Source organism: Tinamus guttatus, unplaced genomic scaffold (assembly GCF_059628265.1).
Source record: "Tinamus guttatus ecotype Peru unplaced genomic scaffold, ASM5962826v1 Tinamus_guttatus_pri_ptg000263l, whole genome shotgun sequence".
Lineage (NCBI taxonomy): Eukaryota > Metazoa > Chordata > Aves > Tinamiformes > Tinamidae > Tinamus > Tinamus guttatus.
Window position 1 is genome coordinate 995,771 of NW_028288797.1, and position 19,690 is coordinate 1,015,460.

The window sequence follows — 19,690 nt, forward strand, 5'->3', positions numbered from 1 at the left end:
CTTTTAATTTAGGTAACCGTTTTTATTGTTTCCTTCAGGAAAAAGTAGGTAATTATATTTCCACAAGGTGGGTCTTTTTATGCAGTGGCATAGAGTTTTATGAAACATAGTAGTGAAATTGAATATTACTTCCAAGTACCTAATAAAAATGTTCACTTTTTCTTACAGGAGATGACCAAATGGAAAGAAAAGGTCAAATTTTAATCCTTTTAGTAGAACAAGCTCTCGGTTTCCAGGACTACAAGGCAGCTAGTATGCATTGCCAAGAGCTCATGGCCACAGGTGAAGTGAATAAATGGGGCTGATGTGATGATGATCATAGCCTGAGTCCACTGAGATTTTGCTGGCTGTAAAATAAGAAATTGTCCAACCTAAAGTAACAGTAAAGACTCAGCATGTGAGCTGTGGAACACAGGTGGTGTGAAATATGATGGCTCCTGTGTAAGTTGCAAATTAAAAAATATTCAAGCCCTTTAGCATCTGGAGAAATATTCTATTTGTACTCTTTGTGATGGCAGCTAATAGGAATGTGATCATTTTTTACATCTTCAGCTATCCATCAAAGACATTTAAAATATTTGTGATTATATGTACATATAAAACCTGTATACGTAGGGATATGAGTTGAAGTAAATGGCATGTCAGAATGCAAAAGAAGATTAAAGTTTTTCCTCCAGGTTTCTTTTCAATCTTGAGACAGGAAAATCTGAGATGAGTTCAACTTTTCTGAAAATGTAAAATGATTTATTTATTTATTACAATGATTAGTGTGATGTGTTTAACAGTAAACTCTGAAGAAGCATGTTCTGATTTTCATATTGCAATAAGATACCTATCTCGTGTACCTAGTGTACCTACAGATGTCCGCTGGGCTGATATCTACGTAATTATAATGGATCTGGGTGCTAAGTTGGTGGGAAGTTGAGTTATGTTTGTTTTATGGATTGTGCCTTTCTCAAGGAATGGCAGGAGTAGCCCATGCCCCGCTGTATCCAGTGAGAACTATGCCACGCTCTCCTGTCATTTGCAAAGCTTACCCACCTCAGCAGCACGTTTTGTGCTCCCTTGCAGGCTATTCCGGAAGCTGGGAAGTGTGCAGCCAGCTCGGTCAGTCAGAGCGCTACCAAGACTTGAGGTTGCGTCAGGAGCTCATGGCCTTTGCTCTGACACACTGTCCACCAAGTGCCATAGAGGCCTTGCTGGGAGTGAGCAGCTCCTTGCAAACACAGGTAGGTGTTTCAAAATCTTTGCTTGCAAGTTCAGTGTTTCCCAATGCAATAGGGGGGACCTCATCGTTCGTTTTTAAATTTGTGCTCTTAATTTTTTCTTCTACTTTCTTCTCTTTCTCAATTTTCACAGTTCAATGTAACAAATAAGATCTCTTATAGCTACTTTGCTGTGGAATGAACTTGCATTTTAGTTCTTAAGCACATAATACCTCTAGTATCACCATTGTATATCTGATGAACATTTTTTTTTTGGTAAATGCATTTAAGCACTTCTTTCTAATACACTTTTCAAATTCTGTCAGGTTTTTATACCTTGTAATACAACTTCCATTAAGTGTGCTTTAAATGTTTATTCTTTTATGATCTCTACCTGTATTCTATTATTCTATATGATGAATTTTCTTCCTTACTGACTTTGTCCATGTAATGATTCTAATGAAAATAGTGAAGACGTGGATATACATCCTCTTACTAAAATTGCAATGACTAATTTCTTAACCAGATCAGGTTTGTAGGCACCCAGTTGGTGACATATATGTGTGAGAAAGAGTGCCTGTGCCATTTGAAGATAAGTCTTGGCATGGTGACAGAAAACCTTTTGAAAGGTTTTACTTGAAGCGGTGCTGCAGAAATGTATGTTGTCAAAAGGTTACATTTTCTTTCAACTTAACTCTGGTTTGACCCATGTGCTGTTACTTTCAGGAATTCATATTAATTAATATGAAAGCAGTCTGTGCAGCTGAATGGCTTCAGTAATAAAACGGTATCAGAATAAAATGCTACAAAGCACTTGAAATCACGTCTGGCTCCTGCAAGCCACTTATGAAAGACACTCAAATTGGAGAGGTAGAGGTACAATATGAGCTTCAGTATAAGTGGAAGCTTTGCAGAATTGAGACTTGTTTAGTATAGAAGTAAAAAAAGGAAGAAATCTTGTTTTTGCCTTTACGGCCTTGTACTTGGAATTAGTTTGAGGTCAAGCAAACTTTTGGCATTGTATAAACCCAAATTTGTTAGCCTTTCTGTCAATTCCGTGTCTATATTGGTGACTCATTCCTTTCAAGGACTTGCCTTTTGCTTAGCTCATATGCAGTGCAGCTGCCTAGGCAGTTTATTGTCTTGTGTCCTACTTCTTCAAAGGAAAAGATTCTCTCCACAAAGCTTGAGAATGAAATTTTCATTCAGGCCCCTCTTTTAGTGCAATATCGTTTTCAGCAAATGTGCACTGTGATTAATTTGGTGCTGTCCAGCTGCCCCAGGAAGTTAAGATTTCCATTAAACGCCCCTGCCTAGTTCCTTTTTCCTCGTATCATGCAGTTCTGACTTTCATACCTTATTTAAATTCACTAGTTGCTTTCACTGTAAGCTATGCATTAGTTTTTCAGCTCTGTTCATCAGTGGCCCTGCATGTTTAGTTTAAACTCTTTTTTCTCTGAGAGGGGTAGATAGATACAAATAAATTTTTAATAGCCTCTGGTCAGCATGAACTTCTGATGAAATTCTCTCTGTATTATTTCTCGGATATAGAAATTCTGCTCATTCAACTATATATCTTGTTCTGTTATGGTTGCTTATATGAAGGTGTCTGTCCCCTCAGTAACACAGTTATAATTTAGGTTTTTCACTGATATTCTATCGCTTGGGTTATGTGACAGAGTACTCTTCATTCAAACAAAGTGAAAACAAGTCTTGCGTTGTATGAAAAATGCAAAAAAAGGTCAAAAAAGGTGACTAAAATAGCAAGAGTGTCTGTCTGATATGTATGCAAGTATGTAGAATAGCAAGAGGATATAAAAAGTATATATGTGTGTATTTCTTCTCCCTCCATCCCTCACAGTGCCTCCCACCCATTATTTTTTGTGAAAGTTTTAGCATTCCAAGTTATTGGCTTTCTGGTTACATTAGAGTTACAATTCTTATATTTCATTATTTCACTAACAGGGATTTTATTTACTCTGTCTTTACAGATTCTTTATCAGACTGTGAATTATCAGTACCTTCCTTCCGAAGGGGGTGAGAATATAAATATTTCAGGACCCTCATCCTTGATCAGTAAGGATATTGAGGTGAGCTTTAAAGATAGTCTTTGAAATAGTAATGGTTTTCTTTTGAATTGTGATGAAGGCTGGAATTTGAGGCTAAGCAATATTTGTCTATTTACCAATCAAAGTGAAAACAATCTAAGAACATGATTTGGTAGGTGGTTTTAAAGTGCAAGTTTTTACTTGTAGACTTCTATTTATATTAGCATATAGTCTGTTGTGATATTGGATTTTTTTTTCCCTCAGCAATCTTAGCACCTTAGTAAAAAATACAAACTGAGAGACAGGCGAGGAGGACAGTGCAATGAAACGTAATATAAAAGATATGTTAATGTTTTGATGTTTCATCTGACCCTGTAACAAGGTTGAAAAAAGAGGGGAGAGCCCCCATTATTCTTAATTCTTTTCCTGATTATAATTTTTTTAAAGCCTGCTTTGGGGGAATAAAAAAGAATGGAAACATATATAATTTTTCATATATAAGCAAAATAGAGAGGAAAATAAAATACACGGAAAATAACATTCAGGTCTGAAAATAATATCAAGTGTGAGCTAAACATATAACTTACTGGAATCATTTATATGAAATAGAGATTTGTTTATGGGCGTGTGTACTTTGGGGAATGTTTGGAAATTGATAAATAAATGTCCCTGATAGATTATCAAATGAAGGTAAATTAAATTTTGGAGCTTTTTGGTAATGTGATGACTGATATGTACAGTTGCAGTATTCTTATATATATAACCAATTTGTCACATATCATCTTTCACATGCTGTAGTCCTGTTGGTGATGTGTATGTTGTGAGAGAAAAGTATGCATGCACATAAATTAATTCAGAAACATGAGCCAAGCATTAGTACTCATTAGAATTGAGTAAACTCACTGATAACTTCATTTCCAATTCAATTTGGATATCTGAAGCAATCTTAATTATGAAGTGGAATTTGCATTCAGAAAATTATCTACTTCGCTTGCCCCTTTCCTTCTCTCTGCCTCCCCCGCCCTTTCTTTTTGCTCCTCCTGAGTTTTAGCTTATTCTCTGGTATTAAAAGTAGGCAGGCAGATGACTTGGCAAGTTTATATGTTTAATTGAGGGTTGTTTATTATTATTTTGTTTTAATTTGGCTAATATGACTTGCTTGCCTGATTGTATTTCACGATGCAAGCCTTTGAAGAGAGTTCTATATATTTGTTATTCTATTTTTTTGTCTTCTTACAGTTACTTTAGACTGGGATTTACAACTTCTCTTATTTCTAGCAATGGATTGCAAAGAAACAGGAGGAAATGTTTTGAAATATACTTAGCCACTATATAATCCGAGCTATTTTATAAAAGCAATATATTGAATAGCTACAATTCTGACTTGATTGAATCTTGTGACTGCAATTCCAATAGCTGTACTTAATGTCTGATGCTTCACTTTTTCTTTTACAGATTCTTTTTTCCAGGAAAAAATATACTGAGGAGTTCTTTTCCTTTCTTTCTGATTTTTTTTTTCATTTATATCTCAATTAAGTTGTACCATCCTTTTCTCAAAGCCTTAATAAATACTTTTCTTTCTCATTTTATCACCCTTTCCAACTAGTGCTCTGAACATAGTATTATTTTGACATGCCTAAGTCTTTTCTAGTATACATACCTTTTTATACTTGCCCTTCTGTGTTGCACTAAAACCACCTATTTGCAAATATATCAGTATTTCAAAGTTTGTGTGACCTAACTGTTCCTAGCTTTATGTGATATTGAGTGTCCCAGTTCTCACTATCAACGACTGGTTGTGCTTTTCAGACATTCCTCTCTCATTGTTGAGGAAAAACTTCCTATGAATCTCTGAAGTCATTTCATTACTCTTTTCAATTCCTCCTCATTTTTTTTTCCCATGAAACTTTCCGAAGTCGCAATAGCAGCTGCCTGCTTGTGTTCCTCAGGTTGCACGCGTGCCTGCTAACCTTGTTCCTGCTGACTTCAGTAGAACATTCGTGAGCTCTTGGTGTTTCCTATTCTGTAGGCAGTTCCAGCTGGTTTTAATAAAAAAAATTACGCTGTAGGAACTAATGCATTTGCACAAGGATGTACTTCATTATCCAAGTATCCAGCTTGTCCCTGTTATTCAATCAAGGAATTCCTTAGAAGAATTATCCCCTGGAAGTTACAGTGCTTCTACCATAACAGACTATTTTTCTCATTAAACGTCCTCCTTTCCCACCCTTTGTTCTCCTGATGGTATCTGTAATTGCCTCAGCAACTATTCTTGTGCTATTCCAACAAAATGTCTTCGTGAACAAATTAAGGTCTTGATTCATGAAAAGCATTTTGGAATATTATTGCTAACATTATTGGATTACTTAGCCACAAGATGCTGTGTTATGTATAAACACTAGAAACAATAACCACAGTAAATCTGGCTTTGTAAATGAGCTCTGACTCTGTTTAATCTGCTTAATACTTAAAAGATGCATTTCTTCTGTTGCAAGTAAAATCGTTGTCTTTTACATATCTAAATGTGTAAATGTTGTTATTGTGCAGTGGCACATTAGCACAAGAGGAATTTGCAGTTTCAAGAATAGTGCCACTCTTCTTGTGAGGAATGGGGAGGATCAAAACTGTTTAATAGGAGAAAATACGTGCTTTGAAGACATTTCTCCAAAAAAAAAAAAAAAATTAGATGAATGGTTTTCTTGCAGGTGTTGCTAAAAGAAAATAAAGTTCCTACTAACAAAACATTAATGTTAACTTTTGCTGTTGTTTCCCCCAAGTACTAGATCTGAGGAAAGACCAGATCTTTTTAAAATACATATAAGTTAGACTGATAGATAGATCAAGCATCTTTATCACTGCTACTTAGAAATGAGTAGGGAATGTTGTATTTATGTAACATGCACTAGAAAATCTTCCATCTGGAACTTCAGGACAAAAATAATGCTTTTGTTGACGTTTCAACTAATCTTTTGTTTTTTGCCTTTTGTCTTTTGTTTGTTGTTAATTAACTGAAATTCTGTTTTGTGGTTTATTAAATAGACTGTTGTTTAAACCTATAGCAACTCAATTAGAATTCCTCTCACAGAAAGAGAGAGCTATTGTTCCTGAAGGGATCGTGTTCTTGCAAGTTCATTTTCAGTGTCACTGAACTCTTGTTCTGAAAAACAGAACCCCTCAAAGTAGAGGTCTGTGGGCAAGAGGTGCTTAAATTCCTGTTGTTATCAGTGGGGTCATGATCCATGGTGCAGAGAGAATAATTCAGCTCATGAGCCATTAGGTGCTTGATTCAGATATCTGCCTGATTGTGGATATTTGGAGCACTTTGAGATATCCGGAGGTAGGCACCTGGCTTTTGGCTGCTGGCCAAGAGATTGTATGGCTTCTGTCATATATCATAGTGTTGTGCATATGTCTTGAAAGCCCCTGTGTATCTCAGTCAGCAGTGTCTGTGTTAAAGCAGCTGCATCAAATATCTTGTGTCTACTTTAAGGCTGGGTTACTTTCTAGGTTCCACTGACAATATAAGCCATAATAAGAGCATATACACCTAATGATACCTAATCTTTAGTGTTTCAATCTTGTGCTGCATCATTTCTATTAGCTGCTCATTAAGAATCAGTTTTATTTTTGCAGGACTGGAGTTTTCCATTATTGAGATCCATTAGCTTTTATGTACATATGTATAATATATAAAAAGGAAAATAAAGCTCCAAGAAACAAAATACAAATGTAGAATATATGCGGATACCTGTATAAATTTAGATAAATTTATTTTCGTGTCAGAGTACTAAAAAGAGAGAAAGAAAACTTAAGACTTGACTTCATGTCCTTTTAAGCAGTCTCTTTCCCCTAACGCTGTGAAATTACAAAACCTTTAGCTTTCCTTCATGAGGTCATGCGGATTTGTCTGAAAAACTCACATTTTAGTCTTATCTTTTGCGCCTTTCACAGCGCTGTTAATGCATAACATATAGTCCCAGTATGATTTCTGTGTGTTTTGACCCTTGTGTTTGACTACCTACCAATAAGGACCAAAAAACCTAATTGTTGCAGGTGTTTAATTTGTGTCTCATTTGTAGAGAAATAAGTGTTTTATTAGAACAGTTAAACAACTATGTCAAACTGTATCATTATAAATTTTGGAAATATGAACAGCTGGTATCATGAGATTATAATTTAATAAGGGGCAAAATGTTCTACTGATCATACTACTCACTTCAGGTTGAAAACTCCCTTACTGCTTTTAAGTTCCCTTTGTCTGTTTTTACACAACAGCTGCTGCTTAAATCACTGATCATTAAAATAAGCTATTAACACGTTGTGCCTGAGTTCTGGTGTGCTTGGCTCTAGGTCGTTGACCTAATCAAAGCACGAGTCTAACGCTGGCTGTTGTGTGTTGGATGTGCTCACAGGACGAACCCGCCGTTTCCTCTAGGCCCTCTACTGATCTCTTGCACTGGACGACATCCAAGACCATGAAGGTGTTGTCGGACACCACGATGACCACGAGGGCCATGCTGCACGCCGTGAGCGACGGGCACTGGTGGAGGAGGTCCCTCACCTACCTGCGGCCGCTGCATGTAAGGGGGGCCGGAGGTGACTGCAGGTCCCTGTGTCTCGCTAACACGCTGCTGTGGAAGCAGGGCTCCTTCTGTGGTGTCTAACGGCCTCAAATGGATGAACGCAGCCAGAGAAATCAAGGGGTTGTCTGAGAGCAAAACTTGGCCAAAGAGTGGATCTATAAGCTGCTGCTTTTCTTGTTGTTCTTAATCGGTTTTCTCTTGCTTTTTTAGCCTGGTGATAGAAGGCATATTTGAAATTTGGCAGAACTTCAGAGCTTTGGGAATAAAATTCAGTGAAGTCTTCTCTTTAAATAGTGTTCTTTTATTTCCAAATCTGTTCCTTTTCAGTTCCCTTTTCCTGCTTTCTTTTTCCATGTATTTTTCTATAATGTTTATAATGTCAACTTCTCTCATACTACTTTTGAGGATAGTCCTTTTTCTTAGGAATATTTTCTTAGAAATATTCGACTGATTCAGTGTTGTTTTATGTTGGAAGATTCCCTTCTGAATTCAAGTGTTTTCATTTACAGTTGCTTCCCTTCCGTACAGCAATTATGGAATATAATTTTTTATATATATATAATTGCAAAGCTTTTTTCCCCTACAATTAGGTTTATCTACACTATTTTTTTCCCCCCACAACCACCTTAGGGTCAAGAATTCGGAGATGTATTGAAAAAGGGGTCTGGAGAAAATGCCACTGTGGAAAAGCAAGGCTGTCATCCATTTTATGAATCTCTCATTACCGAGCCATATGTTGCAGAAGTAAGTGTCTTTTGTAGAGGCCTGAATTTAGTTTTCGGGTTGAGTGAGATCTTACAATTAAGTAACAGTCCCGAATTTGATGGACTAAATAAGGATTTCAAGTCTCGTGCAATAATAAAAAAAAATCTTAGAGAGGAAATTCAGTGTAGGGATTGAGGTTGATAATTTTATGTGATGCAAAAGAACCAAATAGAATGGCATGGTATAATGGGCATGTGTCATTTCGTTGTCTTATTTTCCTTCTAGTCTGAGGTAAGCTATGGCACTTACCAGAACAATTCTTTGGAAAGCTTTGCAGAAGTTCTACTGAGAACAGAGAAACTCGCAGAAACGAAGAGCGAAGGAAAAGACCTACTGCCCACTACGGAAGGTATGGATAGGCTTATATGCACTTACATATTAACTATATATTGGAGAGGATTTGTATGAAATTAAATACACAGAATTTGGCATAATATTCTGAATGCTTTGTACCAATTGCGTCATGGTTCAAGTTTTTATGTTGTTAGGGAGTCTTGGTAGAAATAGCTATAGAGTTGTCATGAAAAGGAATATTCTTTAAAAGGAATCACTCCATAAAACCTATAAAAATTTAAAGTCTTCAAGTTGACTTCATATGAACAAGTACTGTCATTTGGAGGATGATGAAGATATGGACATTGTGTAGGGAAAAACAACTTTAAGGAGTTTTTTGTTTTGTTTTTATTGAATGTTGCCATATTTAGAGGTAATTAAATAGAAATTTTTAACTCACTGTTAATCTTACATCTGTGCATTAATTTGTTCAGATCTTGAGACACTTTATACAACAATTTTTAAAATCCATAAGACACTTTAGCTTTTACAGATTATACTTAATTATTTGTTAAAAATGAAACTTTTTTAAAGAAAACCCTCTACAATTGTTTGTCTTTACTTTTATCTGTCTCCTGCTGATTTAATAAATGAACTGTTTAAATATTTACGTGCAGTTAGTGCCTTTTGAAGGAAGATATCTGTATGTTTTACTCCAGTGGGAATTCTGCTGTGAAAAATGAGAACATTAAATCTCTTTTAATGTTGGAAAAAGCTTAAAGTGAGACTTTTTTCAAAAGCCATGCACTTTTATTTCAACTTTTCAATGGAAATCCACATATTTTATTTAGGAGCACGCAGTTCACTAGTTTTGGATGTGCAGTATTTCTACAGATCACTAATAGCCTCGGTGTTCTGTGTGTGCTCTGTGTCTACAGGACATACACACATACGTGCATACAAACAAATATATTTTTAATGTAGTACAGACTATTTTTTGTTCCTCCTAAGGGATGACAGTGGAAGCAGTTATTACTCTCCTGTTGAGTGAATGCTTGGAAAAAAATTGGGATGCTGTTGTGTCGATCTTGGTAAAAGAATGTGAACCAAACCGTGTTGTTGTTTGGCTTTGTTTTGGTGTTATGTTGCCTGTAATGATTATTGTCTGAAGAATGAAGATAAATGTTTGCTACTTGGGCAATTGTCACGTTAGAGATGATAGAGAACCCCCACTTAATGATTTTATAACACTAATTGTTAATTTTCCAGAGAAAGGGAGAAAAGGAAATTTTTACAGATTCCTTGCTTCCTTTTCCCGATTCTCTTACAATGCTGATGGATGGTTGTTAGAATGTATAAAAGTAACTTAGTAGGTTTTCAAAGCAGAAAATACAAATTTTGCAAACCTCTTCATAAAGATTTTAATATTAGATATTTTCAGAGCCCTGTTATCTTTCCTTGGACAGCATCCAGGGCATTTTCAATGTAGCAGAAACAAGCTGTCACCAGCGGGGAGGAAAAAAAAAAAAAAAAAAAGGATAAAAGCTATTTGAAGCAAAGATTCTGATGGACAGGTCTGTATTTGCAGTAACTGTGTTGCTATCTAGACAATCTCTGTGATGACTTTCCACATAAAAGTTTTCTTCTTGTATCTGGCTGAGGACCAGCATTTAAATCCACTTCAGTCTGATGGCAATTTAATGATAATCTGAAAATTATAGGTGATCATTCAAGCCTCTTACAATGCATCCTTCAGAACAAAGAATTCTCTGTGGGTTTGTGTGTGTCTAAATTATGCTGGTCTCTTGCCAGCCTGCCCTCAGGAGTAATTTGTGTGCGAGGGGAATATTGGTATATGAGATTTCTTTAAAATAAGCAAAGAGCTCCTGGAAAAGGACTTTTGCTGATTAGAAATAATAAGATAAAAATACACCAAATAACTGAAAGTATTTGTTTATTTACATATTTTACTAGCATGCTTGCAATTCCCTGTGTTAATTCTGGTCCGCGTTTTCTACAAATTACGGAGGGTTTCCTAGAACTAACAACATTCCCCAACACCCAGTCTTCAGAGTATCTTGACGATCAGTATTCTGTAATTGTTGGATCTTTAATAGAAACCACCGTGAAATTTTACTTTAATTCAGAAGAAAAGGCTGTGTAAAGCAGCATGTTACCTACTGAGAGACCGTGGGTGCTCACGTTGTCTGTGTGTTCATTCCTCTGTTGGCAGCTCAGCAGTTGTTCATTCCGTCTTGGAATGCATGGTGCCCAACAGAAACATCACATGGTTATGGAGGTGAAACAGATAATTTTGAGGACAGTTTTACCAGAAGTAAATCTTTTTATAGTCAAAGTCATTATTCTTTATTGATGTATTCATTTCTCCTGTGTGGATGTTTCTGACTGCAATAGCTGGTAGGAATCTTGTTGGGAGGTTGTTGTTTGGAGTGGGTTTTTTTGCTTGTTTTGTTTGCTCAGCTTTTGTCCAGTTTCAATTGAAATGTAAATGACCTGAGCTAGCTGATCTGGCTTTAAGCATTAAATTCACATTTTTTGCCAGATAGGTGCTTTTATTTTTCTTTTTAAATTCCTGTTTGCCTTATATTCTTTTTACCTCTATGTTGTTACTAAAGGAACCCATCTAGTCTGTGACACCTTTCCATTGACATTGAATTAGGTCATCTTAACTACAGGCCATTGGTACTTCCATTGGTTTGACAACATGGTCTGGATATAGGTGTCCGGGATAGAGTTAAAGGACTTTTGGTTGCAGCTTTGCAATGTGTGTGAGGCAAATTAGCTGGTTTATGTCCCTAATCATGCTGAAAAATCCTGTGCATGTTTTGTTTTGTTCCACTGACCTTGTTTATTCATGTGACACTTCTTATGGCATGTTGTATTCAGGGGCAAGCAAATTAGAGCTGAACTTTGGCAGAGAGAAGACACTTTGTCCCATTCCTCTCAGTGATATCTTACAGTGTTGTCTTGATTTTTACAAACAACCAATTTGGGTGATAAATCGGTGCAGATGATGGCTTTGTTTAGCATCTGTTACTGCAGTATCTCATTCTTGTTTGGTTAATGCATAAAACCCTTTGCCTAGAAGTCAAGGTAAAGCTGTGCTGCAGTTTAATTACATATTATCTGCTTTGGGATTGCACTGATTAGTGTTTAATTAAGTTTGTATAGAGTGCTTCAAGCTAGTGTCCAATAAAATATGGTTAAACTGAAAATATTTCAGTTGCTAACTGTCAAGGCTAGATGGGTCAGTAAATAAAGTTTTATTTCCCCTTCTTATGTCTTGCAGTTCTACTACAGCTGGCAAGTGATGCTTTACCAAATGATACAGCCTTGTCTCTTGCCTATCTGCTTGCACTGCCACAGGTATGTTCTTTTGATGGTGTTTTTATTACTGTATTTTTCTAGGAAAGACAATTCTTGGGCTTACTGCAAGAAAATATAATTTCTTTAGGGTTTTAAATTTATATCCTTGAATTCAGTTTAATATTTATATATTTGGGCTGAGCATTTAACAGAACTTCCTAACAAACGTTGTTGAATTGGGTTATGAGCATAGCACTGCTAAGAACACAGGTTTTCTTAGTTTACAGTAGGAATTCACTATCTGACTGACAATTCTGATGTAATGCAACAGCTTTGTGGTAGAGAAAACAGAGCTCTTGTTTGAAAATCATTTGGAGAAGGTGGCTGGAGCAAGGGGAAGAAAGTACCATAATTATCTTTGCCTGCTGGTGGGTTTTACTTCCTGATTTATTTCTGTAAAGTAGAAAAGGAAAACATGTAGAATCAGAGCTATTTCTAAATCACAGCAAGTAGCATTTAGAAAGTTTGTGCACTTAATGTTATATGCTTGCTAATTTTTTCATCTAAATAAATGCTGTCTTTCTCCTAGGTGGTAGATGCCAACAAGTGCTTTGAAAAGCAATTGCATTCTGCTTTATCTCTCCAGCTGGCAAGTTATTACTACAGCCTGCACATCTATGCTCGTTTGGCACCATGTTTCAAGGACAAATGCCATCCCCTCTACAGGGTTAGTACTCTTTCATTTTAAAACCATATTCATTAATGTGCGGCATTAAAGCTTTTCTAAAAAGCCAGTGTGTGAGTTAAGCCTGTTAAGGAGCTGATCTGACTTATACTGTGAACAGCCTGTTAGGCTATGCATAATTATTCCTCCACAATGCTGCAAACAGACAGGTACTTAACAATTTCTGGAAGAGGATATCGTGTGCTCTTGATGTGCAATATCAAGCATCCTAGTAAGCGGCATTATCCATCTTCAAAGACGCTTATAAATATCAAACAAATAACGAGCATAACCTTTGCTGTCATCTTGTGATATTCAGACACTACAGCACTTTCTCAGATTAGTCAAATGTCCATTTAAGCAAGAGCTGTGCTGTTTGGAAAGTTTCCGTTACTTCCTTTGTTGAAAGGAAAAGTGCGTTTTATATTTTAGATGACACACTGTTTTTAAAATTCATTTGTGTTGATTAACTTGTTGGTATCCTTTGACAAGTGTCTTTTTGTTTCTTCAAAGTTATACAACTTTACTTCTTATTTGTCACCTGTGGTCAAGACGGTTATGCCATCAGTAAATGCTGCATTGCATCTTAACGGGTGACATCCAAAAGGTTAATAAGGCCCTAGTTGTCATTCCTACTAAGAAAATGAGTGCAGACTCAGTTGCTGAACATTCTTCCCTTCTTTGGAGTCTCGGAAAGACTCCAAGAGAGCCTTTCTGAATTTACACCAGCTCTTTGCTTCTGTAGGGAACCTCTCTGTCCTGTACAGTTTTCCGCCTAGCATTCTGTGTTATAGCTAAAAGAGCATTGTGGTCACAGGTTGTCTGAAAAGAGGCAATTTCCACTAGTCATGAAAGAGAGGAGGACATTTTTTTTCCATTTTCCAAGTAACTTCTGAGTTGCAGAATTTTGATACTAGCCCATTTTTGAAATTGGGGATCTTTTTGTAGACATTTGCATTCTGTTGCCTCCTGTTCAAAAGATAAATCAAAACTTAGACCATGACTGAATTTGTGGAGCTTGTAAAACATGCTGGTTGCAAGGAACTTATTTGTATTCATAAAATATCATTCTTTTCAGCCTAAGTTTACCTCCCGTGAGACACCTTTGATGAGAAAAGATGTTTTTTATTATTTTGGCTTCAATCTTATGAGTGAAGATGAAGGACAGCCTTATTTTCTGAAAGAAACTTTGTAGTCTTTTAAATGTCATAGGAATATAGACAGATATGTTATAGCTTCAGCTATTTCTACTCAGATTGCCATTTAGCAATCAAAGACTTATCAACAGCAGCACATAGTTCATCTCTTACCAATATGATTTTTGTCTCAATCTTTTGTTCTATCTTGATAAAATACCACATATGATATAAAATAAGCAGTGGATTCTAATCTGTTTTCTGAAAAGAATATGTGCTGTGATTAGGAGTACTGCTTTTAAACGTTATCTTTCGGAAACAACTGAGAAGAACCTGAGCAATAGGACAAACAGAAACAAAACCAAAAAAAAAATAAAAGGAGGCCTCAATACTCAGGGATACAGGAGAAGCCATTTTGTTGTTACCAATGCCAGGGGTATTCAGTGAGGGACTGTGGTTGAAGAGGAAAGAAGAAACAGAGGAGAATAAAGATAGCAGACTTAAATGGTGGATTTATGCTGTGGAACAGTGGTGTGAGGAGACTCTCAGTACACTTAAAGAAACTAAGGGAGGAGCATCCATACGGAGAAATGGAGGAATCCAAGGATTAGTCAGATATTTAACAAATGACTGAATAGGCAAAGACCTGGCTTGTTGCGATAACAAATTGAAGTTATATGCTCAATCACCACACAGCCCAATCTGCTTTGTTTTCTTTGTGCTGCAAGATTTTCTGTGTTGTGAAGAGAAGTGTGTTTCTGGAAATCTTTCTACTCAGGCTAGTTGCTCCTTACAGAAAAAAAAAAAAAGAAAAAAGTTACATTTTGTTATTGTGGCAACTTTCTGGAAAGGTTTTTGGCAAAATGGGTGCACATTGCACCCTGGAATCCTGGATGTGATCTAGGACTCTCAGAGTATGGGAATGCAAAGTACCTGCTGCACGGCTGAGCAAGGATTTACTTGGTTATTTTATTTCTGTTAGCAGCTTATCTCTTCACTTGTCCTATCCTGCTGATCTGATAAGTGACTAGAACTCAGATATCTGGGGGGTTGTTTCCTTTAAAAAGGAGTGCGGAAGTTTAATTACCCTGAGGTTAATTAGTACGTTATGTTCCTGTCTTCATGCTAATAATCTAGTGCTGAAGTGCTTCTGTAGTTTTGGAAAAGAGTATTTTACTGACCTTAGCTGGGAGACCAGGTTTATTCTTGGTGCCTCAAGCAGTGCTTCCAACAAATACTGCTAAATCACAGGAAGGGATGGAGAATCTTGCCATTAATAATGCATGAGGGAAGAAGCTATTAGCAGAAATTCTTAAGCTGTTTTTTTTTTATTATTATTATTCCATTACCTATTTTCTTCTTTCAAGAAAACAACAAAACAGTGTTTGATTGTTGTCCTTCTCTGGGCTGCAACTCCAGTATATTGAAATAGGACTCGCAATGATTCTGTTTTAGGATGCTTTGGGTAATGCCAAGAGTTGCTAAGGAAGCTGGAAATTCTGTTCCACAGAATTAGCAATCAACTTGTCTGAAATGGGGCACCTTTACAGTGAACTTGTGCTTATAAACTTTTTTATTTTTTAATTTATTTTATATTTTTTTGCTACTACAGTTCCAACTGTATAAGAGAGAAAACTAGGGCTTTTGAATCGGTCTGTCCTCACCTCACATAAATCACAGAATAAGAGCACTGTTTTACCAAGTAGCTTTTTCTTCCCGTTTTGCTTTTGCTTTTTCTCTGTTTATATCACAAGTGTGGTGAATTTTATACACACTGCTGTATCACATTCTTTTTTTTTTTCTCCTGTTATTTTCAAGCTCTTGTTTCTGATAATTCACATCTTCCTCGGCAGAAGGACACTGAGGGTTTTTATACTTGCCTTCACCTTCTAAGTGCAGTTGCATTAAGTCAGAGAAGCGTATCTATGGTCCTTATCCTATAGACTTAGGGGATACTTAGGAGGACTTAGGGTATTGAAATAAGGGCTGAGATTTTGGACTGGCATAGGTATTGTGTAAGGACGGGGGTAGGTCTTATGAGCTGCCATATGTATCGCCAATATTGGATGAGGTCTAAAACATTTTTATTACATGACATTGTAGACCAGATAGCAGATAACCTCATTTTGTTGTACAGACTTATCTCATCAGTAATCTAATACTGGGAAATGACTAAATGTTGGTTTGTGCTTATTAATAATGTCCTTCCTCATTCTTAACCTGTGAGCATAGCTCAATATATATTTTAAATTTCAATTTGGATTTGTATACATGACGTTTTACTGGAGTCTATTAACATGCATTCATACACAAAATTGAGAAACTACATCAGATAGTCCTGGCATTGAGCTCTTAGTGCTAGCCATGGAGTTTAGGGACAAGGTCTGTTGTAAATGATAAGTGGGGAGTGCTCTGTGGTGTTGGCTTATGGCCGATTTGAAGTATGATCTTTGCTGTTATTACTAATTTGGGTTCAATTACTACTCTGATTCTAGCACTTAATTCTTCTTTGCCCTTTCTGTTCAGTTAGTGATGCTGAAAACTAGCAGATTCCCTTTGGCAGTGTGACTTCTCCCCTTCACTGTTTGGATCTTCTGTTTTGTGCTCTGCATTAAATTCAAGTTTATTTTCTGGGCTTTGGGTTGTCCTTGCCTTCATATTACATTAAAATTACTTTTTTCTTATTTGCTGAAAACTACTTTGCATCTAACCCTGTTTCTTGTTTTAGGGCAGTCTGAGCTTCATTTTCTTTTCATGCTTCAGTTTACGCCTAACACTGCTTGCACAGGATCAGATGCTATTATCCATTAACCATGAGCTATGTGCATCTTTTGTTCAGTACATGCTCCTTTTTCTGGTTCTGTGCACATCTAATGGTCCTGAAGGCAGAATGTGGCGTGAGGTGAGCGCCTGCCTCCCAGTTGCCATTCCTGTGGTTGTTTGAAATGTTCAGTGTTGCCCCTTATCTTGCTGGCTCACCTAGTTTCACTTTATTCTTCCTTGAGAACTCTGGGGCAGTACACAGATGGTCATGATGGCACATGAACCCACAAACTATCCAATTAGTCTGGCACTTTCCATCCAACGTGACTGTTTTTCCTCCCTTCCATATCTTCAGCACTAGGGCTGACCTGGGGAATTCATAGAGTTCTTCTACTATAGACTTATCCTACTATAGACTTATGCTTTGTTTTCTTTTTGAATTATGATTTCTGTCTTGAACGAAAAAATTTACGGCTGAGATTTTTCTCCCAAAGAAATTGTAAAGTTCTTGAAGAGACCTCAAATTAAATAGAATTCTGCACCAGGACTATTTCAGTCTACTAGTATCTCCTTTCACTTATTGATCCCCAGATTTCCTTAATGAAAAGGCAAAGCGTAACAATAGAGAAGAACATTTTTTGGAAATATACACTCTCCACTTCATATTTCAACAAGCTGTTTTCGTATACTGGTTACGTGAAGATTGTGTTACCTACTAGAACCATTGAACTATACTATTGAACACTATGCTCTTACCACTTGTTCTCATTGGCATATTGCCATATACATCAAATATGGATGTGTATTAAGTATAGATTTTAACTCTACTACAGTTAGTGACCCGGATTTGAACTTTCAATGGGATATGATCCAGGACAATTTTCAAGTAGGAAAGAACAAAAATTTCTGGATTTTATGTAGCTGATAGGCACTTGTAAATTATTTTATAATTCCTGAAGAACGTCAATGTAAGATGCTGCCTTTTTGCTTTTTATGCTTTATAAAATCTTCAAGGCACTTTTATGCTTCTGCTAGATTTTTTTTTGGACTTCTCATCATGAAGATACATGTTAAATAGTTTAGAAGCTGTAATGACTTCACTATAGAGTTACTGTAGGTAGTGTTAGGTAGTGTTTGCTGCTGTGTGCTGTTTTTTTTTTTGTTGTTTTTTTGTTTTTTTTTACTGCTAGCTAGTATTAGCAAGTTTTTATAGTCTTCAGTTTAAAACAGTAAGACTTTTAAGTATTGGCAATACTTAATACTGTCAGTACTGGCATATTCAAAGCTATAATGATTTTCTTGTTATTTTCATGTTTGTTAGAACTAGACATCATGTTTAATTGAACTGGATATCTGATTGATGTAGAATTATTCATGTTTCATTCAAAGATGTATTTTCAGAAAATTGAATTATAAAATAATGAATAGTTAAAATTATGAAATGGAAGTTCTACATTTGACACAGCTGGATGCTGATCACATTTTAATATTTTTCTGTTTTCTCATTGAGCTTGTGTTGAGTGCCTAATGAACAGTATGTTAGGCAAGATCGTTGTTATTTGAGAAAGCTTTATCAGATGATAAACATTTGATGAATGTAAAAGAAAAAACTATATGATTCCTGTAGTTGCTTTTTGCAAGCAGCTGTAATGTGGAACAGATTCAAAACCTAGAAAGTCTTACTGTGGAATTATGGAATATAAGCTTATGCTTGAAATAAATTGTAGAATTTTCCTAAGCTGCTATTTGAGTGTGATAGATACTGTGCAGATCATGAATATCATGGAGAAGAAAAGAGGACAATGCCTATTTAAAGATTTCTGGTGATAAAGAATCCAACACAAGCCTTTGAAAATGACTGTAATAAAGAAAACTTATTATAAAGTTATGTTCTATCTTTAGCCTGAATGTACACAACTTAATTTATCAGCTGTCAGACAATCATACTTTTATCTGCTGCATTGAAGAGTGTAGGTGTTAAACTTTATAGCCTCATACATGTTAACAGGGTATAATCAAATTACTGTTTAATTCCATCATTAATAAGCTCAATAGAATCAGATTATGAAGGTATTATCCATTACAAGTTACGTTTCTTAAATCCTTTAAATCATTTTTACTGTACTTTTCAGAATCATCCCTTTTTTAAGATGCTTCAGGGCTTAGAGAAAAAAAAAAAAAAAGAAGAATCCAGAACAGCAGAAACAATTACCTTGATAACAAACATAAACATATTTTTTTCGCTCCTCATTCCTCGTGTCCATCACACTGATCCTTTTAGCCGTGTAGTTCTTCTACTCTTTTCTCTTCATTTCTCCATAACATTTTATCATTATTATTATTTATTGTGATACTACTGTATCATAAAGTTGACCTGTCTCAAGATTTTCTGTATCTTTTGCTGTTTCTTTTATATTGTATATAAGTATATGTGTATTTAAGTATAAAACATATATATATACACACACACTGTTATATATGTTTTATATTATTTTATTATGTCCTGATTATGAAACAAGGGGCTCAAATAGGCTCAAATAAGAAAAACAATGAAACAATACTGGCCAGTCTGATACGGAGTGGTTTGCCAGAACTGCAGACTAGTCATTGTATCTTTGCAGGCATTATCTGGCAAAAGCATTAAAAACAATATGATGAAGTTGATTAGATAGTCTTAAGTTTTTTTTTTTTTTTTTTTTTAAGCATCAATGCAATGATTTTGTTGGGGGAAATCTAATCAATAGGGAATGAGTGTTGGTGTCGTTGATGGATGTCAAATGAGAGGATGACATTTCGGTGGACTGTTGTGGCTGGAAATAATGTTTTAAAAGACAAAAATTCAAATTAGAAATTAATGATTGACACA

General features: G+C 35.9%; 1 protein-coding gene across 1 annotated transcript in view; it reads left to right on the top strand.

The window, feature by feature from the left end:
* NBAS (NBAS subunit of NRZ tethering complex) overlaps positions 1–19,690 on the top strand; it is a 146,639-nt gene that overhangs the window by 58,992 nt on the left and 67,957 nt on the right. The window contains exons 33-40 of the mRNA XM_088527201.1: positions 169–282; positions 1,072–1,229; positions 3,197–3,295; positions 7,666–7,833; positions 8,467–8,580; positions 8,827–8,950; positions 12,185–12,261; positions 12,791–12,928. Coding sequence (XP_088383327.1) covers positions 169–282; positions 1,072–1,229; positions 3,197–3,295; positions 7,666–7,833; positions 8,467–8,580; positions 8,827–8,950; positions 12,185–12,261; positions 12,791–12,928 — 992 coding nt within the window. The remainder of the gene's footprint in view (positions 1–168; positions 283–1,071; positions 1,230–3,196; positions 3,296–7,665; positions 7,834–8,466; positions 8,581–8,826; positions 8,951–12,184; positions 12,262–12,790; positions 12,929–19,690) is intronic.